This window comes from Eulemur rufifrons, chromosome 4, assembly GCF_041146395.1.
Source record: "Eulemur rufifrons isolate Redbay chromosome 4, OSU_ERuf_1, whole genome shotgun sequence".
Taxonomy (NCBI): domain Eukaryota; kingdom Metazoa; phylum Chordata; class Mammalia; order Primates; family Lemuridae; genus Eulemur; species Eulemur rufifrons.
Genome location: NC_090986.1, coordinates 63,371,243 through 63,396,638, shown reverse-complemented (window position 1 = coordinate 63,396,638; position 25,396 = coordinate 63,371,243). Strand labels below are relative to the sequence as shown.

The following is a 25,396-nucleotide window of genomic DNA, read 5'->3' as shown; positions in this document are numbered from 1 at the left end:
ATGGTGTCACAATCTACCAGCCGGCAGGATTCTCCTGTGGACCCCTGGGAAGGGATCAGCGATGACTCTAGCAACATTCACAGTTCGCCCAGCCTGCTGGGGCCTGACCAGCCCCCTTGCCAACTGGACGTCAGGCGCACAAGGCACAAAGCTGCCTGGATTAACCCTCAGTGTGTGCAGCAAGAACTGCGGGATTTGGCCCCCCAGGTGCCAGCCGTGGGGAACATCAGGAAGCACTTTGTGGCAGATACCGCCTCTCCCTTGAGCCCTTCACCCCCATCCCTTGGGGACTCCCTGGCAGAGACATCACTGTCTGAGGATACTGCAGACTCCGTTGGCAGTGCCTCTGCCCAGGGCTTAAGTGAAAAGAGTGGTGACTTGTCTTTGACCTCAAGTGAAGAATGGGTAGTGCTCCCAGGGCTCTCTCATCTGGCATCTCTGCTCAAAAGCTCCAAGATGTTGGCCACGTCCCCATATCCTGAGGATGACGGTGCTTTTTTTAACCCTTCCCACCCGACAGCTTCTGCTGATGAAGGTAACTTTAGCCAGTGACTTCCCTTGTTCCTGTCTGTTCATGAGCTTGCTTTGCCTTGACCTAAAGCCTGCCTCATTGACTGCCCCATGACAGGAAAGTTCATGGGTTTCCACCTTAACCAGAAGCCAGTGCATTAGCTCATTTAATACCGTCATCAGCCTAGTCACCTGGGTGGTCACAACAGGTCAAATCAAGTATTTGCTTTCTCCTTAGACTGGAGGGAAATGTCATTTTTTTTTTTTTTTAACTCAGCATAGTTAATAATCAATGCCATGTGCCATCTTTGAGTTGGTGTCTGCCTTCAGGAAATTACAGCTCATTAACCTGTCTGCAAGGGAGAGCATCACAAGCATTCTCAACTCAGTGTGGGTGGTGGAAAGTGTTTCCAGACAGTCAGACAGGGCTCCGTTTCATGCCTGTGCTTACGTAGGCCATGAACTTGCTTCACCTGCTATATTTACCTGTACAGAGTGTGATGGGAAAATAGTAAGATTTAAAAATAATAACTACAGTTCCCCTCAGAGACTATAAAAAACCTCTTTTTATTAAAACAAGGGCTCTCATTGGTATGAGGTAATGTACATACTCCTAAAATACTAAAGTTCCTAAAATGAGATAACCCATGCAAGACTGCCACTCAAGGGTCAATATACTGCCATTGTTGATGTTATAATTTGTGGCATGTTTATTTTAAAATATTCATCATGTTATATTAATACTTGTCATTTTTGATTTATATTTCTGTTAGAACCCTGGTCCAAATAATCAATGGAGTTTTTTTCAAAACGATTTAAAAAGCTGCCTACCTGTTTGTCTGTATGTCTACCAGGAACTCATCTTCCCAGTTACCTGAAATTTCTATTGGAAATTTCTACCTTCCATTTCTATTGGAAATGTTTGAGAAATCAAAGATGATGACAACCTTTTATACATTATTCATAGCTAAAGAATAGCAGATTTTGGACAATCTTTTAATGGCTAATTTCGAAATAAGAACCAAATTTGACCAAACTGACGGGACTGATCGCAGGCATTTTTTCCTACGTTTTAGCTTTCATGATGGAGAGTGACTTGCAAATTTAGTGGTGGCTAAGGAAGAGATTAGTCTCCTACTAGATCCTTTCCTAGAGGAAAGCTGTTTCCGTGGCAGACCACCACCGTGACAAGTTATAACTGAAGATGATCTTTGGGGCCTAGTTTACCTGCCTGAAATCTGTTTTTGTATCAAGTACAGTGATATTATCCCATAGCTTTGTCTTTTTCCCCAGAAAGAAAACAGGCACCCCAGCCCCTTTTGTCCAACAACAAGGACTCCCAGCAGTTCTTCTCAGCACCTTTAAAACCCACTCAGTGTTTTGAGAATATCTCTTAAACTTGGTAGGGGGATTCATTCCATAGGATTAAGAAGGAAAGTCCCGAGAGATCTGGTTTGTTCGTTCTGTGCTGTGGGGGCAGCGATGGGGCAAATAGGCACTGGCCACTAAGACATGGATTTTCCTATGACTGCTGCATCTCAAATGGCAGTAGAATTTTCCTTTTCTAGAAAATAGGGCAAGGGAAAGACCACTTGAGTCTATAAGCATTTCCTGAGGCTATAGGAAAAAATTCCACAGTTCCTTTTGTTTTCTGCAGTATCTACACATTTACAAAGCACTTTCAGGTTCCTTATCTCCTTAAAGTCCTAAGAGGTAATTATCCCAATTTAAAGGCTGAGAAAATTTTGACAAGGGCCCAGCTGGTGGATGGAGAGCTAGACCTGGAATCCACTCTGTTGGATTCTTCTCTGTGCTTTTTCCTCTGTGCTCAGGGTCTGCAAACTATGATCTGGAGGCCAGCTCCTGCCAGCTTCCTGTTTTTATAAATAAAATTCTATTTTGTCTATAGGTCACAACAGTGGCAGAATAGGGTAGTTGCAACAGATAACTGTACGGTCCTCAAATTCTCCAATATTTACTACCTAGTCCTTTACAGAAAAAAATTTGCCAACCCAAATGGCATCTGAAGCTAAGAAGTTTGAAGTTTTCCATGTAACCACCACTCTCTTGAACATGAAGCAAGGGATTTGAGTGACACTGCTTGCAACTGTGTCACCCTGAGAGATGTGTAACCAGCAGGATATTTGCAACATTTTGTTCGAATTTAGCAGGTTTGGACAACTCAGCCCTTATGGCATTCATGGACTTTTTGTTTCCCTTTAAATGCTGCAATAAGAAATCACATGATAGAGATGATGTTTGTTTTGATGGTGGTCATTGCCAGTAATGGAGTGGCTAAGGGTGCAGGAATGGATCAGTCTGCGGCATGTCCCTTCTGCAGTTTCTTCTTGGCTTTGACTGGAGGAAGACTGTTTTAGAGAAGCCATGCTGACCCGTGTCAGCTGGATTTTGTTTCTGTAGGCAGGAAGTCAATTGCAATGGGGTCAGTTGCAATGACTTGGAGCAATGAGTTGGAGAAGTGTTCTCATAATTCTGTGGCCCTGCTTCTAGACTGTTCCTTGTCACCCTTCCCCATCTCCTGAAGGTATTTCCCATGAACTCACCTCTCTTTCTACCCTCTTGGCCTCTGTGGTGTCCCCTGCCCCCACCTCGCAGAATACTGCTAAGTTACTGCTGCAGCCTCTCCTAGAAATGGTTGTCATTAAGACAGTCTCTGCAAGACTTAACATCAGACAGATCTTTCTTCTTCTCTCATCTTAATTTATTCTACGATTGTGCTAGTTTTTTTAAACAGTATTTAAAAGTCCTCCCTCGAACTGTTGTGTTTTCTTAGATAATCTTTAAGCTTTTCTCCATTTTTAATAACTTGCTATTTTGGCAGGTGCTGTTCAAGTCAGTGGAAAAACCATTTCTTTGAATTGCTTCTCACCAGAGGCATTAGAGCTGCCTGTCGATGTAGAAAAGGTGAATGCTATCTTCTTCTTCCTTTTTATTTAACTGCAGAGATTCTTAATCCTTTAGATAGTGCTGTTCTGATTTTAACCTGGAAACTTCACCTTAATGAGGCATAGCAAATAGGTTTCATTTCAGCATTTAACTGGTAGTGCCAGGAGCACTAAGCTGAGAAGGGTTCGAGGCAGTATCTATACTCAGGTGGAATGCTTTCCACGATTGATGAGTGATGTCTGCCATTGGGCTACCACCAGCCTAGGGTTTTGTATCACAAGAAATTCAGCTTGAGTTGTCTGTTGGTTTCATAGTAAGCTAAATCTGTCTCTGTGGCTTATAAGTCATATGGTGACCTATGATCACTCAGTTAAATGAACATTTATATGTATATACATTAACTTCACTTAAATAGAGCTTCTTGATTTTTCAAATCTGATACACTTTCCATGAAAAAAGTTGCTTATGCTTGTATTTTTATTGATTTTTTTTTCCTGCAGGAAAATGCCCACTTTTATGTTGCTGATATGATTATATCAACAATGGAGAAAATAAAGTGTAACATCCTGAGCGAACAGCAGACAGAGAACTGGAGTAAAGAAGAAGCCAGTGGGTCACCTGGACTTGATCAAGCTGACTCCGAAGTGACCTTTGGTACCAACATAAAGCAAGAATCTGGGTCTGCCACTTCTTCGGACAGTGGCTACGAAGGTAAGTTGGGCAAAAATGAGGACACTTTGTGTTGCATGTTCCCCACACACCTCCTCTCTTCTGTCAAATACTGAAGTACAGTAGTGCCCCCTTATCTAAGGGGAGATATGTTCCAAGACCCCCAGTGGATGCCTGAGATGTCAGGTAATACTGAACTCTGTATACACTATGTTTTTTCAGTCTGATAACGAACATGGCTACTGAGTGACTCACGAGTGGGCAGCGTTTGCAGCATGGATATGCTGGACAAAGGGATGATTTATGTCCTGGGCAGTTCAGGGCAGGACAGCGTGAGATTTCATCACGTTACTTGGATAGTGTGCAATTCAAAACTTATGAATTGTTTCTGAAATTTTCCATATAATAGTTTTGGATCACCATTGACTGTAGGTAACTGAAACTGTGGAAAATGAAACCTCAGATAAGGAGGGACTACTGTATGTCTTTCAATCCTTTATCTAAAACTTCTTGCGTAACCTACATGATCCTCAGCATTTCTGCCATCTTGCCTTGGGGCTGGTTATTCTGCTCTATCTAGTTGTCAGATCCTGTTTTGTTATTTTCTTGGACTTTATCCTGTTTTTCTTTTTCGATGAAAAGAAAAAAAAGGTGGCTAATGTCTTCCTCTTTTTTTGTTTTCTGATGACACAGCATTCTCCTAGGTCCTCTTAGATTCTGTCCTTTTCCAAGTAGGTCCTCTCTAATTCATTCAACAAACAATGAGCCTGTGGTGTGCTAGGTGCCGGGAGCTGCCAGTGCATGGGATATGCCCCGTCCCTCAAGGAGCACACGTGCTGCAGCTGAGGCCAGGGAAGCCTTGCGGGGTAACTTGTAGGCAGAGGCAAGCACCCATGCGGTGCGTCACCAGGTAGGTGTGCATCACCTGCCTCCTTCCCCTTGCTTTGGGGAGGCTCCCCTGGAATGTGTGTTTCCCCGGGAACTGAACAGCAGGTCCTTCACCCTTCCCGTCCTTTAAAAGCAGCCTCCTGCCACTGGCACCGTGACATGGCTTCCTGAGGCAAATCTGGAAACTTCACAGGGCAGGGTCACCGTGCGTGTGGAATGAGACACAAGTCGTGCCCCAGATGCTCCACTGTTGTCTACATGTGCGGCTCTTCCTGGGGTCGTGCCGTGCAGAGCCCATGGCGTGCAACTGTGCTTTTTTGCGGTTAAGTGTGTCAGTATCTCAACTCCCATGTGAAGTTTTAAACTCTCGGATGCATGAGAAATTGTTTGTATTTGTGTTTAGCATAGTGCCTTGTCTGAAATAGGTATTTTATAAATATTTGTTAAGGGGTTGGGTAGAAACTGATGTTTAGCTAAAGCTTTAAAGAGCATGAATATGTGCAATGAAATTTAAGAATATTTCTACCTGCCAAATAAAAATATTTATCTTTTATTAAGTATCTCTCTTGTGACATTTGTGGTGATTAATGTTCCTCCATGAGGTAGGTTGGTGTTCTTTAAACTACAGGTTGGTCCTGAGAGCATTAAAACAAAAAACAAACAAACAAACAAAACCAGAAATAGGAGAGAAAGCATTAGAGTGCATCTTACTTAGGGTGAGCAATGTTTCCTGAAAGTTTTTTTATCAGTTAAATATATTATTGTGTTTGTACTAAGTCACATGTCTGTTACTGTGGATCATGGCCAAAAGAGAGGAAGAAACAGAAATGGGTGACATCACATCTCACCCAGGAACATACTGAAGCTGGAGCTTGTAATCAGTGGTGTAGTCGCCCAGCTAGAATGGAGCAGTGTTGTTTTAAAGTCAGGCTGATTCGTAACTTCTGTGTGACCTATGGGTTAGACGATGTCCCTGAACAACTGTATTCATGTCTCTTTCCTATGTTTATTCAAATGATAGTTGTATGAAATTACATTCATACTAATTATATAATTATATTTATATAATTATATTAATAGTATGATTAGATTTGTATGATTATATTAATGGTATTTCATATCAATTTTTTCATGTTGCCACCATTTTCAAATTATTCATTTATTACAATTTTTTTTTTTTTTAGTTAGAGACAGGATCTCACTATGTTGTCCAGGCTGCACTTAACCTCTTGGCAGAAGATAGAAATTAAGTTGTTGGAAGGTTTGGTTCCTTCTGGAAGCTCTGGGGGAGGATGTGTTTCATGCCTCTTTCCTAGCTTCTGGTAGTTTCAAGCAATCACTAGCATCGCTTGGCTTGTAGACACATCACTCGGATCTCTGTCTTCACATGGCATTGTTTTTGTGTGTCTCTATCTTTGTATCCAGATTTCCCCCTTGTTATGACCCCAGTTGTATTGGATTTAGGGCCCACCCAAATCCAGTATGAACTCATCTTTAACTTGATACATCTGCAAAGACCATATTTCCAAAGAAGGTCATGTTCACAGGTTCTGGGTGGACATGAATTTTGGGGGAGAACTATTCAACCCAGTATCATATTTATGTCTCTTATACTCTTTGCCTCACTATGAAGCTAAGATCATTTTCTCCCTTTTAATTTCCTTAAGGTTTGTATTATAGAAATTTTCAAACATATTTAAAAGTAGGTAGATTACTATTATAAACTCCCAAATACCAATCAGTCCTTTTATTCATCATAGTGAATGTAAGAAGAACACAAAAATAGTCCCCTGTATTTTTTAATTTTGAAGCTGAAATTTTTAACTCTTTGAAAGTAAACTTTTAGCCCTTTTCATTTCCCAATTTCTATTTAGTTGAATGTTGCAGGTTGTTGTGCAGTTTTTCTTTTTCTTCTTGTTGGTGAAAACCTCCTTCCCTTTTTGTAGGTTGTGCTGTGTTACAGGTCAGCCCAGTGGCCGAAACACCTACTTGCGATGATGCTGTGAAAGAGACCTGCAAATGTGACTTTGATGAATTTGTTATTTTAGGTAAGATTTGGAAGCTTGTTGGATACGACTGGCTGCCTCCCCACTCCCCTCTGCACGTACATACTAACATGCATCGCATGCAACACCACGCCATAGTGGCATGCAAAGAAACTTCTCCCAAGGTCAGATTATATCCCTGACATAAAAAAAAAAAAAAAAAAAGATGTTCTTGTTTCAAATGTCTTGATAGTTAATCTCTCATATCACTTGTAGAACTTAATGAAGAAGCAGATATTCATTATGGTCTAATATCTGTTTGCTTTCTCAATTGTACTTGGTCAAATTTCAGATGAAATTCTATCTTTGGTGATTATCTGTAGTTTATAATAGAAACTCAAAAGAACCTAAAGCATGGAGATACTGAATAATTGGCTATTTCTGAAATGTTCTTATAAAACTGGCTCTGGTGAAGTGAATCAGACTGAAAGGTCTCATTACTCTTTTATTTTCCCACAGAACTTGGAGAGTTTAACGATATCACGGAAACCTGTAGGTGTTCCTGCAGCTCCTCTAAGAGGTACCTGTCTTCTGTGTGCTGGGCTGTCACCTCCGAAGCACTGTGAACGCTAGGCCTTGACATTTTGAGCCAAATTCATCCAGTCCCAATGATTTGTTCCAGTGAATCTAGGGGATTACCACCGAGAAATGAAACAATTACCCCCAAAGTTTCTACAGTATTTTGTAGTGTATAAAAGACTTTTGTATACATTCTCATTTAATCCTCAGGGACAGATGGGGCAAGTTTTATGCATGTATTTTTAAACTCCATTTTATAGATACAGAAAAGGAGACTCATACAGCATGTACCTTGGGACGCAGTGCTGTTAAATAGCAGAAGTAGGGCTTGAATGAAAGTCTTCTGGCTCTAAACGCAATGCTCTTTTCACCACACCTCCAAGTCTTAGTACCCGCAATCAATAAAAGATTTATTGAGCATGGAGGAATTGTGTTGCATAAGATACCTGGTAGTGATCGATGCATGGTCTTATACGACAGCCTCCTCTGAGTTTTGAGGGTGGGAAGGACAGTTAAAAACCAGAGGAAGACTCTGAACATGCTCTTTATGAATATAGTTTTTCGGTTTTTGCATCTTACATTTCAGTGTCGCTTATGAGCCAGACTTCAATTCTGCTGAGCTGTTAGCCAGAGAGTTGTACCGAGTATTCCGCAAGTGCTGGATGCTGTCAGGAGTTAATTACCAGCTGGCGGGGTCCCTGAATGCAGCCAGCTCAATAGTAAGTATCAAAAGAAATTGAACTTGAATCAAAACTTCCTAAATTCTCAGTTTGCCTGCCCTGTTCGCTTAAATATTTGTTTCCTTATATGGTTCCTGGGTGTTGGGAGAGACTCAAAATGAATGCTGAAACTGGCTTGTGTTGAGGGCTTATTACGTACCAGGGACTGTGCTCAGCAATTCATAATTTAATCCTCATAAGCACCCTGTTAGGTAGATGCTGTTTGTGATGTGATGGGCAGCCCCTGGCAGGGCTGTCAGTGGTAGCGCAGGAGCCCTGCCCAGGCTGCCTGATTGGAAAGTGCATGCTGGTTCCCTTGTAGGACACACTTCCTCTGACAGCATGCAGCCCACTGGGGGTAGAGAACTTTGTGACAAAGGCTAAAATAAGAATTGGAAAAAAGCACTCAAAGTGCAGGGCAGGGAGTGTTTAATTTTTTTCAGTAGAACTTAATGGTGACCTAAAAAAAAAAAAGAGCCTGAGGCACAAAAGATAATTTAAGGAATTTACCAAAGTGAAGACAGCTGCCCGCAAGACTCAGACCCAAGTAGCCTAGGATATGAGCTCCATTTAGCCTTTGTTGCAAGCAGGTTTTTTTTGTTTTTTTCTTTTCTTTTCTTTTCTTTTTTTTTTTTGAAATGGTCTCACTGTCACCCAGGCTAGAGCGCAGTGGCATCATCATAGCTCACTGCAACCTCAAACTTCTGGGCTCAGTTGATCCTCCTGCCTCAGCCTCCCTAGTAGCTGGGATCACCACACCTGGCTAATTTTTTCTCTTTTTTCTGGAGACAAACGTCTTGCTCTTGCTCAGGCTAGTCTTGAACTCCTGGCCTCAAGCAGTCCTCCCGCCTCAGCCTCCCAAAGTGCTAGGATTACAGGGGTGAGCCACCATGCTCTCCCCGTGCTTGGCCACAAAGCAGGTTTTTAAAGACATAAAAGGGAAACAGGGAGTGGGCTGATACAAAGTTGTTTGTCAAGGATTCTCATTGCTTTATAGAATTAATATTGATTAATGATTGGCTGTACATTGTTAAGCTATAAGGGGTGGGTTACAGTGTCCAGTGCAGTGTGGCATTAGTAGGTTAATTTATAGCTACCTGTGGCAATAGCAAGCAGTTTCAAGAGATGAATACATAGTTCAAAGGGAGGAAATGGGACGTGCCTGCTGTCTCATTTTAATGCCTCTCCGGATCTGATCATTTAGAAGGACTCACATGCCTCAGATAAAAGTTCTTTTCTCGTTGGGAAGGCTGAATGGAGATGTCAGAACCTGAGCCAAATATTACTCACTCTGGCCAGGACTGCGGCAGGTAGAAATGTGGGGGAGAGTGTTCTTGGCAGAGGGAGGCTGCAGCAAAAGTGGAGGCGCACGGTGTGTGCTGTTGAGCAGAGGGGCTTGGTGTGGTTAAATAACACCCTCTGTGTGTCTCTGTGTGTGGAAGGTTGATCCTCATGGAAATGAGACTTGAATGACAGTGGCTGAATTATGGGGGCATAGAATGCTGATTTGAGAAGTTTGGACTTTAAATGACAGTAGGAAAGTGCAGTGGTGCAGAGGGCAGCCGCAGAATAGTTAAAAGCAAGGGAATGGTCTTACTAGAGCTCTTTCTGGAGACGATTAACAACAGCAGAGCTTCTTATTGGCAGCATCTATGGGCTTCTGCTATTTATAAATGTATTCCAGGTCAAAATGACCTACTTACAGTAAATTCAAAGTCCAGAAACAGACGAACTGAAACGACTAAGAAAAGCGATCTCAGCTGGGTGGGGGTAGAAGCAGTTCTTCTGCACGTGGCTTTAGGGACATGGTGAGCTCTTGCCACATCCTTTAGTTCAATTGAACGCAGTTTTAATTTTTCACAGTAAATTTTTAATATTGGAAACACATTTGAATGTTCTTTTATTGAAATTCTTGAAAAAATAGGCTTGTTTCAATTGTTCCTAAATCTTCTTATGTATTACGCAGGTTGTCAACGAAGAGCGTGTCCGAGAAGACTTTGAATCCAGTATGAGCGTAGTACAGGAGATTAAGTTTAAGTCCAGGATCAGAGGGACTGAAGACTGGGCCCCCCCAAGGTTTCAAATCATATTTAATATTCATCCACCACTTAAGTAAGTATGGGCTGCTGCTGGGGCCTCCATCTAAAACAAGTTGTGACAGACCCCATTTTATTTTTTATGGAAGTAGGGGAATGAAAAAAATAGTATGCTAAGGGACACAGGAAAGTTTGTTTTAGGAAAAGGAAAGTTGGGCATATTTTCTGGCTTAGCTTTTGAGGACTCTGTAAGTTTTGACAAGTTGAGAATTTAACTATACAAATGAATTATAAATATTACATAGCAACTGAAAATTCAAAAAGCTTAAAGGGGATTTTTAAAGTGGCTAATTTTGGGCCGGGCGCGGTGGCTCACGCCTGTAATCCTAGCACTCTGGGAGGCCGAGGCGGGTGGATCGCTCAAGGTCAGGAGTTCGAGACCAGCCTGAGCGAGACCCCGTCTCTACTAAAAATAGAAAGACATTATATGGACAACTAAAAATCTATATAGAAAAAATTAGCCGGGCATGGTGGCGCATGCCTGTAGTCCCAGCTACTCGGGAGGCTGAGGCAGTAGGATCGCTTAAGCCGAGGAGTCTGAGGTTGCTGTGAGCTAAGCTGACGCCACGGCACTCACTCTAGCCTGGGCAACAAAGTGAGACTCTGTCTCAAAAAAAAAAAAAAAAATAAAGTGGCTAATTTTGAGACTTAAACATCATATACAGTCATTTTAAAACACGGAACCATTCTATTTTCCAGTTGACAGTCAGAGTGAACTAAAAATTAATGAATAGATTTTGAAAAAGTTTAATCTTGAAGAGAGCGTCAATAGTTAAAAAATGTAACAGAATGTAAATAAAAATGTTTGTTCTCTAAGAAGTAACAAAAGTCCTAAAAGACAAAACAACTAAGATAATGCAAAAAGGAAATAAACCTACATGTACATTTTAAGTAATAATTTAATTATAATTTATTCTGGGAGTATATGATAGATTATAGACAAAGATTATAGATAAAAAAAATTTAATAGTATACAATTTTTTTTTTTTTTGAGACAGAGTCTCACTCTGTTGCCCAGGCTAGAATGAGTGCCATGGTGTCAGCCTAGCTCACAGCAACCTCAAACTCCTGAGCTCAAGCGATCCTCCTGTCTCAGCCTCCCGAGTAGCTGGGACTACAGGCATGCACCACCATGCCCGGCTAATTTTTTCTATATATATTTTTAGCTGTCCATATAATTTCTTTCTATTTTTAGTAGAGATGGGGTCTCGCTCTTGCTCAGACTGGTCTCGAACTCCTGAGCTCAAACGATCCGCCCACCTCGGCCTCCCAGAGTGCTAGGATTACAGGCGTGAGCCACCGCGCCCGGCCTACAATTTTTTTATTCCTCTTGGTTTGTATTAAATTTGGTATGCAAACTCCAGTTATAAAGGGACTGGTGAGGGTTGTTGAATATGCCCCATAGACATGCCTCATAGACCAGTGTTCCTCAACATTTTTGGCACCAGGGACCAGTTTTATGGGAAGACAATTTTTCCAGGGACTGGGGATGGGGGTGGGATGGTTTGGGGATGATTCAAGCACATTACATTTATTATGCAGTCAAACCTCTCTGCTAATGATAATCTGTATTTGTAGCTGCTCCCCAGTGCTAGCATCACCGCCTCAGCTCCACCTCAGCTCATCAGGCATTAGATTCTCATAAGGAGGGCACAACCTAGATCCCTCCCATGTGCAGTTATAATAGCTCCTGTGAGAATCTAATGCTGCTGCCGATCTGACAGGAGGTTGAGCTCAGGCGGTGATGTGAGTGATGGGGAGTGGCTGTAAATACAGGTGAAACTTTGCTCACTCACCCGCCACTCACCTCCTGCTGTGCAGACCAGTTCCTAACAGGCCACAGACTGATACCAGTCCATGGCCCACGTTTTGGGGACCACAGTTACAGACTATATCTTTCTTTTGAGAATGACAACCTAAAATAAATGACTGAGCCAAAGATCTCAATCAATGGACGTTTATTAAGCCAAAGTTTGAGGATGTGCTCGGGAAAAACACAAGCCACAGATGCATCTGTGACTGTTTTTTCTGGAGGGAGATTTGGGATCTTTGGTATTTCGGGGCAGAGTGCATACAGAAAGAAAAAGGAAGAGGGAGGTGAATAGTGGGGAAAATGGTTACATTCTTGTGATGCCCAAGAAATCTATATTTTACTTAAGATAAGGTGAATGTTTAAAGAAGAAAAGGCAACAAAGAAAGAATCAATTATGTAGATGTTCCTAGGTAGACAGAAGAATGTTTGAGCTTGTCTCTGTTCTGCACCTGAGAAGATACACTTGGGAGCAGACCTTGTAGATGCCTGAGGCCTTTTACCTTTTCTTGGGGATCTGGCTGATGAATAACATTAGTAACAGCTATTCATTTGGAAGCCAGTGAGCATGACTCAGTCTCCAGGCTTGACCTTCCCTTTTGCATAAGGAGTTGGGGGGTGGTTTGGGTCAGTGATCCTGAGACTTTTATTTTCCTTTACAAGAGAATGCCAAGAAGTTCTCTGGGGCTGCTTGGGCAGAAGAGCTCCCTCTCTAGGTGTTGTGTAGGGTCACTGTCCTTAGTGTGGGGTATCTCTTCTCTAGGGTTTCCCTCAATTTTCTGTAAGGCACATGGGTAGAAATTTAGCATATTTTTACCTTGGCCATTCTTGCTGACCCTGAACTGTAATAAAATTTTACAACTTTCTCCATAATTCCAAGTCACATGTAAAACAGTGTCAGCACAATTCAATAGAAAATGCTCCAGCGGAGTATCTCACCAGACACGTTTGATGATTCGTCTTACATTGCCTCTTGTTTGTCTAAATTTCTCTGGATCTGTTTGTGAACTTCCCAAGTGCATTATCCTTTGGTGTCTGATCTCCCTGAATTGTCTTTGCAAAATGTGCCTGCAGTTCTCTCTGGAGACAGGGCTCTGGGCGGGCAATGAGAAGTCCCTAAAACCCCCTTGGTGGAGTAGTTATTTGTGATACTGATTTCTGCTTTGGTTCTTGCAGGAGCTTTTAAAAGGTCTAGCTTTAAAAGACCCAGAGATTTCAACTAGAAAACTGTGTTGAATGAAATATTTCTTTCCCAAATGAAAAGTGACAAAATGAAACCTCAAGCCAAGAGAAGTATCACGATGTCAATTTTTTCCCAATTAGTGAAAAACATTTCCTCGGCCTTCCCTGAAATGTAACTATTACCATTTTCTGTCTCAGGAGGGACCTCGTGGTGGTGGCCCAGAATTTTTTCTGCGCGGGCTGTGGAACTCCAATAGAGCCTAGTAAGTATGGGCAATGGGTTGCTGCTTGTTATGCGATGACAGAGTCAAGAATGACAAAGTTGGGCAGCGCGCTGTTTTGTGAGAGACGCTTTTGAGGAGAGACGGTTATAAGAACCTCATGGAAATTGCTGTCTCTTTTGTGGTGAGGCCATGGTGACTTACAAGGCTGTGTGAGCAGCCAGGAATGAGGAGAACCAGCCTTCCAGTTCTCTCCCCACCGGACACTCAGCTCCAGCCACGTGGCCTCCCTGCTGGCCCTTGAAGGTGCCAGGTCCCTCCTGACTCAGGAATTTGCATTTGTGGTTTTCTCTTCCTGGAATGCTCTCCCTGCAGACGCCCCCAGGGCTGACTCCTTTGTTTCCTTCATATCCTCACTCAGAAGTCGTGAGGTCTTCCCTGGCTGCCCTATCGAAAATGCCCACCTCACCACACTCCTGGCGACACTCACATGCACGCTTTATGTTGCCTCACCTTCTTGTTTTTTATTCTTAGCATATTCTTCCTAAAATACTCTCTTATGTTTTACTGATTCATCTTATTATTGTCTGTCTTCATCACTAGATTATAAGTTCTGTCAGGGATGATGTTGTGTGTTTTATTCATTATTTTATTCCCAGCTTCTAGAAGAGTGCCTGACACAGAGTGAGTCCTTGAAAGATACTTGTTGAGTGGATGGTGGCTTACCAAGGAGCTAGCCAGACTTTTCTGAGAGAGTTTGAGGAGGTGGCCTGAGAGGATCATTCTTGGGCCAACTGAGGCCCAGAAAATCAGGCTTCCCCAAGTCAGAAATGCAAGTTTCCCCACTTGAGACTGGAAGTCACTTATTCTGCTATGGGGGTGTCCCTGGGTCTGACCTGCAGAAGGCTGGGAAGATGAGCTTGGATGGAAAGAGATCCCTTGGCCTTTGATTGTCTTTGAAGGAAAAAGACTTTGAGGAGCTCTGTCTACTTCAAGAAATGAAAATAAAAAGCAGAAATGTGTCTGGGCTTCCTCTACAACACATTGGATGAAAATGCTGACAGGCATTACAGTTATAACTAATTTTCTTTAAATGACTCATTTTCCCAGCTATTCTAGCAGGGACCATGTCTGTTTGGTTAACCACTGTTTCCTGGTACCTCGGTAAATATTGAACACATGAGTGAGAAACGTGACTAAGATTCCAACTTTTTAAGTACTTCTCTAATTTTATTCACATATGGAGATGTGGCTGGGCACAGTGGCTCATGACTGTAATCCCAGTGCTTTGGGAGGCCAAGGCAGGAGGATCACTTGAGGCCAGGAGTTTGAGACCAGCCTGGGTAATATAGCAAGACCCCGTCTCTATGAAAAATAAAAAAATCAGTTAAGTATAGTGAGTGTAGTCCCAGCTACTCGGGAGACTGAGGCAGGAGGATCGCTTGAGCCCAGGAGTTTGAGGTTGCAGTAAGCTGTGATCTAGCCTGGGCAACAGAGCAAGACCCTATCTCTGAAAACAAACCAACCAACCAACAAATATGGAGCCGTGTGTCTGCACTGTTGATATAGTCATGAATCTGGCAAACGTGGTCCTGCCTTCAAGGATCTTGCTGATTGTCTTGTAGGGAAGACACAGTTATCAGCCAAGTAAGTAAATACCAAGGGTGACGTATTTAACAAAAGAGAAAGTCAAGAGAGCTATGGGATTTATAGCAAGGAAACTTAACGTGGGCATGAGGGGCTGGGAGTAAGAAGTTTCATAAGGATGTGATTGTCTCCAGAAAGAGAGGGGTGTTCATCATATGCAAAGGGTCTGTGGCAATTGAAAAGAAGCCTTATGTGACTAGGGAGTAAGAATGAGAGGAAAAAATGTACAACAGAGGTAGATGGAACACAGATTGGAAACAGCATATAAATAATTTTGGGCTTTTCCTATGCACTTCCTCTAGCTCTTAGGATGAGATTTTTTTTTTTAACTTCTTATTTTGAGATAATTTTAGACTTACAGAAGAATTGCAAAAATAGGACAGAGAGTTCCTGTATATCCTTCACTCAGCTTCCCCTAATGATAACATCCTACATCACCAATAGTGTCATCATTAAATCTGAGAAATTAGCACTGGTACAGTCCTGTTCACTAAACCGCAAGCTTTATTCATATTTCACCAGTTTTTTTTTTTCCACTAATATCCTTTATCTGTTCCAGAATCCAATCCAGAATTCCACATTGAATTTAGTGGTCATGTTTCCTTCAATCTTGCACACATTGAACATGACATTTTACCCTTTACAACTTCAGCATGTCCCCCAAATAAGGATAAGTTATCACACCAAAAAAAAAAAAAAAAAAAAAAGAACAATTCCCTAATATTGTTTACTAGCTCATTTTCATTTATTGTCCTCAAGGCACCATTTATGGCTAATTTTTCCATGCAACTTCCAATCAAGTTTCATACATTGCATTTAGTTATTGTTTCTCTTTAGTTAGCTTTATTCTAGAACTGTGCTACTCAATATGGTAGCCACTAGCCCATGTGGCTATTTAAAATTAAATTTAAATTAATTAAAAATTCAATTCCCCCGTCATACCAGCTGCATTTCAAGTACTCGATAGCCACATGTAACTGGTGTCTACTGTGTTAGACAGCACAGATAGAGAACATTCTCATCATCCTCACAGGAAGTTATATTGGACATCCCTGGTCTAGAACATTTCCCTCCTTTTTTTCCTCATGACTTTGGCTTTTCATAAAATGAGAACAGTGGTGTTGTAGAGCAGGATTTCTTAGCTTCAGTGCCATTGACTTTGTTGGGAGGGGTGTCCCACACTTTGCAGGGTGTTCAGCAGCGTCACTAGCTGCCAGTAGCAGCCCTGCAATGGTGACAACTGAAAATGTCTCCAGACATTTCCAAATGTACCTCGGGGGACAAAATAACCCCTGGGTGAGAACCACTGGTTTAGAATGCTTTGTTTTGTTCTATTTTAATTAACGGGTTAGGAAACTGAAAGAGATGGACGTAGCCATTTCCGTATTGAGAGTATAATGCTTAGTATGTATTCATTTAAGTCTGAGAAATGAGTGGATGGATATTGAGATGTTAGGATTTTAGCTGTTGGGGAAAGATGAATTTTGTGAGGAAAATTTGTTGGCCCCTTTTGTCCTCCTTTCTCTTCCCATCTTGCGAAGTTTGATCAGGCACGTGGAGTGCAGGGGCCAGGGTATACTTTTGCATGGTTTATTCAGTGCCATGTTCTTTGCATTTTTGTGCTTTCTGTTGGTGATTTCACTGTTTAAAATCACCCCCACGCATGGTGCTGAAGTGCTATGTATCATTTCTAAGAGCAGGAAAGTCTGCCTTGTGGAGAAAATGTGTGTGTTGATAAGCTCCATTCAGGTGTGAGTTATAGTGCTATTGGCCCTGAATTCAATATTATGAGTCGACAAAATATATTAATTAAGGTGTCCTTAAATAGAAAGACATCTAAAACAAGGTTATGTATCGATCAGTTGATGAAAATGTTATTACTAGAAAACCACCTCTGTATACTTCACCAGCTCTGAATCTTCTAAATTTCTGACAGCCCGAGGCAAATAGAGTATCTCACTTTTAAAATATGCTGTTCCTGAGATTGTTCTTCACAGCCCTATTGATTATCTGAATTTCTTCTTTCCGAGTATGACCTATTCCCATCCTTTGTGCATTTTTGTATTTTTTTTTCCTCTCTATGCTTTATCAAGAAGCTCTTCTGGATGCCACTTCCTAACATTGTGTGCACACTGCTTTACATTTTACTTTTCATACGCGTGATGTCACTTCGTCCAGCTCTGAGCTGCGTCTTGTGGTCTCAGGAGAGTCCGCCTGAAAAGATTCTGACCTGCCCTCAGCCTTCTTGCTAGTGAGAAGCAGCGTCTGAGCTCCAGTCCTAAATAAATGTTCTTTTAGCGGCATTGCAGCTTGTGATGCCCATCTGTAAAGTCTAGGAGTATTTTGGGAGAGTTCTATTTTGTAGACATCTGTTCCATGAAGGCAAAGCTCATGAATGGGCATGATCTAAGTCCCCAAGTCCCTGCCACAGTTTTCCCAGCTGCCATGAGGTCGAGTATGGTTTTAATCATGAAAAGAAAGTCATCTGAGTCTTTGAATCTTGCGTGGGAATCGGACGTGGGGGGCGGACCAGGGTGGGTGTCCAGCGCCGGCCTCACGCTCCTGTGTGCTCGGCAGAGTTTGTGAAGAGGCTGCGGTACTGCGAATACCTGGGGAAGTATTTCTGCCACTGCTGCCACTCGTACGCGGAGTCCTGCATCCCTGCCCGGATCCTGATGATGTGGGACTTCAGGAAGTACCACGTGAGCAATTTCTCCAAACGGCTGCTCGACAGCATATGGCACCAGCCCATTTTCCATTTGCCGAGCGTCAGCCAAAGCCTCTACGGGAAAGCCAAGGAGCTGGACAGAGTGAAGGTGAGCGGCGTCTCCGCAGGCCGGGAGTGCCCTGGCTGGAAGCGTCCTGTGGCAGGAAATGCACGTCACTCTAGTGTCAGGGCTTCCACAGGTAGACCCTCCAGGAGGCAGGTGCATCATGAGCCAAGGGAGCTTAAGCTTTGGGGCCCCTCACCTGCACAGGCTCTTTCCAAGCCTCCATACTGAATTTTACATTCATACTTAGCTTTGTGTTTTTCTTGAAGAAGGCCCCCAAAGTTGTATAAGCTTCAGACCCCACAAAACCTGGGTCCATCCGGGACCCGCTGTGGATCAGTGGACTTGGTTATGAACCCCTGCTGTAGAGGCTGTTTGCTAGAAAAGGTCTGTTTCATACAGGTGTAGCATTTCAAGGTTAGAAATAACACTCGTATTTGATGTGCGCATTGACGGTTTCACTGATCACATGTAACTCTTACCCCTGTTTGGTTTCTCCTATTAGGAAATCCAGGAGCAGCTTTTCCATGTCAAGAAGCTGTTGAAGACCTGCAGGTTTGCTGACAGGTACTGTCCTTGGCTGGGACAGTCTGCCATCCCTCCACACCTCTGCTGATCCTCTGAGCCCCCTGCTCCCAGCCCTGCCGTTGCGCAGGGCTTCTTCGCTGTCCTCGGGAAGGCAGACCATTTCTTTAAAATCACGAAACCCTTTAAATCACTGGTGAAGCATTTAACTCATTTAGAAGAATGGGCCAGTACAGAGGAAACAGCTCTAGCCAGTGGCCTTTTTATTATTATAATTATTATTACTAAATTATAAATACACAAAACATAAAATTAACCATTTTAAGTGTACAGTTTGGTGGCATTAAGTACATTCACATTTTTGTTCTACTATCACCACCATCCAGCTCCTAAGCTCTTTTAAACTTGCAAAACTGAGACTCCGTACCATTAAGCAGTTGTCCATGTCCCCCTCTCCCCGCTCCTGGCAGCCACCATTCTACTTTCTGTCTCTATGATTTGGATTACTCACATACCTCACATAAGTGGAATCTTATAGCATTTGTCTCTTTGTGACTGGCTTATTTCACTTAGCATAACGTCTTCAAGGTTCACCCATGTCGTCGCATATGTTAGAATTTCCTTTTTTAAGGCTGAATAATACACCATTGTATGTATATACCACATTTTGTGTATCCATCCATTCATTAGTGGATGCTTGGGTTGCTTCCACTCCTTAAGTATTGTAAATAATGCTGCTATGAACATGGGTGGACCAGTGGCCTTTTAAAACCCCTTATAGAGAGGCATGTTAAACTAGTGAGACCGTAATCTCTAGAAATTCTACTTTTAGAGGTTTATCCTAAGGACGTACCTATGGATTGGGGCAGAAATTTAGTTAAACTATAGTTTTTTTTTTAATAAGAAAAGATATTACAAATCTACTAGGTGTTCAGTAATAGACAATACTTATTACCATATCCATAATGTAGAATACCATACAGCCAATAAAGGTTTAGACATGAATTCATTGAGAGAGATTTTTAAGTGGGGAAAAAAAAGTAGGTTACTCAAGGCTATTTGTTATAAGAGATGAGATCATAGGAATTTTCTTAAAAATTTTATTTTAAAGTATTTTTCCATTTCTGATCTTTAATGATGATATATTTATTGCTCTTTAATTAAATTTCTCAGGAAGGAACATGCATTCTCTAGTCATTTGGCCTTGAGCCTCCACCTCATGACATTGGAGTGGCATTGGTCTCAGGGCTTCAGTTCTCTTTGTCTGTGACATGTAACAATACTTACATTTCCTCCCTTCTACGAAAAAAGTTCTGGAATATCTGTTCTGTGCTTCAGATAAGAAATTAGTATATCTGTGTTAAATCCAGGGGGAAAGTCAACACAAACAGATCATTGCCAGACTGTGTGTGTTAGACACCTGTGCAAGGGTGCCATGAGGCTAGAGAGGAGGTGGCATTTAGCTCAGTTAGGGGTGAGGTGTGGTAGAGAGCAGCCAAGGCTCAGAGATAAAGCTGAGCTTGAGGATTGGGGACCCTCCAGGAAGAGGATGCAGCATGGGCGAGCATCTCAGGGTGGGTGGAGACTTAAATCCAGTTTGGTGTTAGTAGCATGCCACGTCCAGGGTAGGGCATGGCTGGCTTGGGAATGCAGTGAATGGTGCTGCCACTGGCCAAGTTAGGTACTTCAAGAGGAGACCAAGTGGGTTTGGAGAAGATTAAGTTCCATTTTGAATGCCCTCAGGACATCTAAGTGACCGTGAGCACCTGTAATTGGATGCCTGAGTCTTAAACTCAGTGTTGGACTCATGGATTTGGGAGTCACATGCCTAGCTGTGAGCAGTCATTCTCCTACCAGCTGAGGCAGCAGTCAGTGATGCTGACAGACTTGAAATTTAGCTGGAATGAGTAATTTTGTAGTAATTTTGATTACTCGGGAATCAGACAGTACTCGGTGCACATTTTTAAGACTTGGAAAACAAATATTCAGTTTTCATTTGCTCAATGTGTGCATGGGGCAGGCTGCAAGAGAGACATTTCTCTCCTCATCAGCTGTTTGACATCAGCTTTTATGGAATTTTAACTTTCCAGCTTCCAAGCAAACTTGCAAAATGTAGAGTGGTGGTGAACGAGGTTCACTGTTGTTTTTGGGGATAGTTTTTAAAAATTGGGTTTAAAAAATTAAGTGTGAGTGCTGAGCAGAAACAACTGGCTCCGTTCTTCCCAGCCTGTGTGTGTGTGGGTTTCTGAATTCCTCCTTTTTCCCTCTCTGGCAGTGCATTAAAGGAGTTTGAGCAGGTGCCGAGACACTTGACTGACGAGCTCCACCTGTTCTCCCTGGAGGACCTGGTCAGGATCAAGAAGGGGCTGCTGGCACCCACCCTCAAGAACATTCTGAAAGCTTCCCTCGAGCATGTGGCCGGCTGTGAGGTGAGGGTTTGCCTGCAGCAATCCCTGAGCTGTCCTTTATTCACCAGGGCCTATTCTGAGCCGATCTGCACTCGACCTTATTTAACTCTCTCAAACCCTGAGAGAAGGAAGTGCTGGTGACACTGTTTGCAGATGAGAAAACTGAGGTTGGGAACTGTGAAGTATGGGGCAGAGCCTAGCTGAAATGTGAGTCTGGGCCAAGTGAGTTCTAAGTTGGGATGCCCAGCCTTGCTTGGGGCCCACTCTGCCCCGATGTGCCAAATATAACCATGTGGGCTCAGGAGCTGAGAGAACAGGAAGCTCTGTGTCTACATGGACTGAAGAATTCTAGTGCAGCAAACAGAAATGAAATGAGATCATTTAAGAACACCCGTTTAAAATTATGATCTTTCTCTGGCAATTTAAAACTGCCTTAATATGAAATGGATGAATGTGCATTATTTTTCTTCTGATCCATTCATTGCTATAAAACACAATATCTTTTTCCTGCTAGAGGCTAGAATGATAGACATTCAAAAATTGATGCTTATAAAGTTCTGTAAGAGTGATAACAGCTTCTCCATCAAGAGAATTACCAATAAGGATTGTCACTTTTTTTTTTGAGACAGAGTCTCTGTCTGTTGCCTGGGCTAGAGTGCCATAGTGTCAGCCTAGCTCACAGCAACCTCAAAGTCCTGGGCTCAAGCGATCCTTCTGCCTCAGCCTCCCGAGTAGCTGGGACTACAGGCATGTGCCACCATGCCCGGCTAACTTTTTCTATATATTTTTTAGTTGTCTGGCTAATTTCTTTCTATTTTCTTAGTAGAGACAGGGTCTTGCTCTTGCTCAGGCTGGTCTTGAACTCCTGAGCTCAAACGATCCACCCGCCTCGGCCTCCCAGAGTGCTAGGATTATAGGCGTGAGCCACCGCGCCCGGCCGATTGTCACGTTTTGATACCTTCTTTTACAGCTGTGTCAAGGAAAGGGCTTTATTTGTGAATTTTGCCGGAATACGACTGTCATCTTCCCATTTCAGACGACAACATGTAGAAGATGTTCAGGTAGCTTAATAACATAAACTTAATATAATAGCTTAACAACTTAAATCCAAAGTTAATTTAAGTTTAATAACTTAGGCAAAAAATTAACTTAAGCTGAATAATAGCTTAATAACTTAAGTTCAGTTGTTTATTTAAAGTAAACACATGCTGGCGGGTGCTTGTATGTTGGATTGGAGATAAAAAGGTTTTGGGCACAGAGGGAGGAGTATTTGGGTGGGGCAGGGATGAAGGATTATGTCTCCTTCAGGGTTTGGATAGAGCAGACAGTGCCTTTGCTGCCTATGCCTGCCCCTGTTTTGTAATCGGAGCACATTCATGTCCAGTGTTGAAGTGTTGTCTCTGGCTGCTCTTGCACTGGAGCGGCAGAGTTGAGTAGTTGTCATAGAGACCATATGGCCCACAAGGTCTAAAACATGTACTATCTGGCTTTTTACAGAAAAGGTTGCTGACTGTTGTTCTACAGTATTAGTGCCCAAGGGAATCCCGTGCTTTCTAAACCCTGTTTCATGGGAGAGATCTTGGTAATGAACTCTGCCTTCCCCTTGATATGGGCAGGTCCAACTCTTAGGCCACTCTAGTGCTGTCTCCCCCTGGCCCTTCAGGCAGTGTTTCAGGATGGGTTCCCCAGCAAAGCGATCTGAGGCAGGGATTTGTATGCAGAAAGTTGCATGTTCTCTGGCCCAATACCTGTGGGGGTGTGAAGGCAGCAGTGCTGGGCAGAGGGAGGAGTGGAACTGTGATGCGGTTGCAGTGGAGCCCTCAGCCCATTTCATGGGGAGCTCTGCAGTGGGGAGCCTTGTTCCAAATTGGGGATAGAGGGCCGGCCAGGCCTTTAAAGTCCACAGTGACCAGTCACTGGGTACAGTCTGGTGCCAGGAAAGGGGCATGACCTTGGATGAGGCAGCTCTCTCCATTTAGGGCTATTTCTGGAGCAGCAATGCTGCTTCCCAAGAGCCATCAGGCACCACCTCTCTCGGGCTGGGGGAGTTCGTGCCTCAGTGCTTGGGCAGATCTGGAGGGCACTGCAGGGTCCACTACATCAGGCAGTCTGAGCCTCATGTTCATGACCTGTTGGGAGAGCTATAATCCCTGGGAGTTTCAATCTTGCTGATTTCTTTCTAGAAGACTCTATGTTCTGGATTCAGACCCCTCCCTCCCTAGGATGGGATGAGTGTCTGCATGTATGTGAGAAAACAAGACAGCCCATTTGCTAACGGCCACCCTCTTTGCTTGCAGCGTGTAGGGCTTGCTTTCACAAGTGGTGCTTCCAGTCCTCCCAGTGCCCCCGATGCATGAGGATCTCAGCTAGAAGAAGCCTTTTGGAAAGTTTGCCCTCTGCAGCGACTTGATGCCCCTGAGCAGTGGGAAAAAGACTGTTCAACATGCCTTGTGATAACACAGTTTGTGTCTACTATTGGTAACCTTGTTTTAGGTATCAGGTATTGCATATTAAGAAAAAAGATGGACAATATTCTCTTTATTGTATATACTTAATGTTTTAAAAGAATGCAGATTCTTTGTTATTAAGCATAGGGTTGTTACTAGTGGTTTTGTTTACAAACGTTTGATACTTTTGCTGCTACTGGGTTTTTTTTTTTAAGAGTTTTTTTGATACTTAAGCTGTATTTGAATAGTTATATTTAGCTAATACCAGAGCCAGGTTTTTTTTTTTTTTTTTTTGTGACTTGTAACTGACAAGATGAATTACTCAATTTCTGTTCTTCTGAAGCTTGTTTGATAAAACTGAATGGTAGAGTCAATGAACAAAAATGCAACCCAAAATCTGTTTGCTCAGGCTGTTATTCCTTCGAGGAACAGACTTCCACTTAAATGTCATTTTGTAGTTGTGTCGGTCTTATACATTTTAAGCATTGCTTCAAGGGTCTGTACTCAGAGTTGCTGTGTTTGTAAGGCACTGGTGAGTGTGTGTGTGTGTGTGTGTGTGTATGTGTGTTACATATCTTTAATATTAAGGAAGAGTGCACAGCAGTTGCTAAGAAGTGAGGGCTCTTGATATTTATTCTGAGAAACAATGAGATAATTTAAATAACGGCTCTATGGGATTTGTCTGAGACTTGGTTCCTCCCCACTGTGGTAGTAGAGGCTCCTTCCCATACTGTTAGAACAGTGTGTCAGCCCATGTATAGCACCCTATGGGGAAGTAATTAGTTGTGGCATTCATTGCTCTTTAATGGGATTTACTGATGACATGGTTTTTCCATTCAACTCTTGCTTGGCTGCTGGAAGGAAGATGAATAATAGTTGGTCAACCCATCACCCGCTGTGAATTGCAGTGTTGTGATCCTCAATGATTCATTTTCTGCCTCTACACTCTTCATATAGACAATTCCAGTAACATGTCATTTACAGTCTTGATTATCAACTGCAGGTAGGAAGTTATGCCATCCCGAGGCAGGTGACATGGAGTAAGGAGGGATGAGCCATCCCAAAAATGTTCTGGTGTGTTGACCTAGGTGAATATTGGCCAGGACTTCAGATTGAATCCTGGATCTGCCACTTCCTGCCTGTCTGGGCAAGCCATTTAAATTATCTGAGCCTCTTTTTAAGTGAAGGATAATAACCATATGCAATTGATATGAAGATTAAAAATGGAAATGAAGCACCCAACAGAGTGTCTGGTACAAGAAAGGGCCCAATAAGTGGTAATTATGAGGTCTAGACAGATTAAAAACTGAGTCACACCACCTCTTTTCTCTATCTCTAGGTAAGTGACTCAGTCTCAGTTTGTAATTTGTAATACAAAGATGAGAACAGTACTTCCTATTGTGGGTTGAACTGTGGCCCCCAAAAAGATACACTGACATTCTAACTCCATGTATCTGTGACTGTGACCTATCTGGAACTAGGGTCTTTGCAGATGTAAAGTTAGGATGAGGACATACTTGATCAAGATAAACTTTGATCCAATGACTGGTGTCTGTATAAGGGGGAAATTTAGACAGAAATACATACACAAAAGACACAGGGAAGAATGGGAGCAGAGATTGAGGCAATGCATCTACAAGCCAAGGCATGATAAGAATTGCTGCTGCCACCAGAAGCTGAGGGAGGCATGGAACAGATTCTCCCTCAGAGACTTCAGAAGGAACCAATCCTGCTGACGCCCTGATTTCAGACTTCTGGTATCCAGAATTATGAGGGAATAAATTCCTATTGTTTTAAACCACCTTGTTTGTTGTAATTTCTTATGACAGCCCTGGGAACCTGATACATCTACCCTTTGGGGTGATTATGAGGGTTAAATGAAGATTATGTAGCACATATGAACAAACCATCACAGTTCTTGGCACACAGAGGCCATATCAAGTATTGGACCTTTAACCTTCAAGTGTCAAGACATAGAAAATGGACTCTAAAAGATGACGATGACATAAAAACCTGTCCCATCTATAGATTT

At 42.6% G+C, this 25,396-nt stretch overlaps 1 protein-coding gene across 1 annotated transcript; it reads left to right on the top strand.

Annotated features, from left to right (window-relative positions):
• Nucleotides 1-23,865, top strand: RUBCNL (rubicon like autophagy enhancer). Its single transcript, XM_069467240.1, has 13 exons — nt 1-535; nt 3,353-3,435; nt 3,918-4,128; nt 6,921-7,022; nt 7,479-7,539; nt 8,125-8,257; nt 10,224-10,369; nt 13,544-13,608; nt 17,791-18,029; nt 18,490-18,551; nt 20,785-20,938; nt 21,888-21,978; nt 23,215-23,865. The coding sequence occupies exons 1-13, from the start codon at nt 1-3 to the stop codon at nt 23,325-23,327; spliced, it is 1,995 nt and encodes a 664-aa protein (XP_069323341.1). The 3' UTR covers nt 23,328-23,865.
• The last annotated feature ends 1,531 nt before the right edge of the window (nt 23,866-25,396 follow it).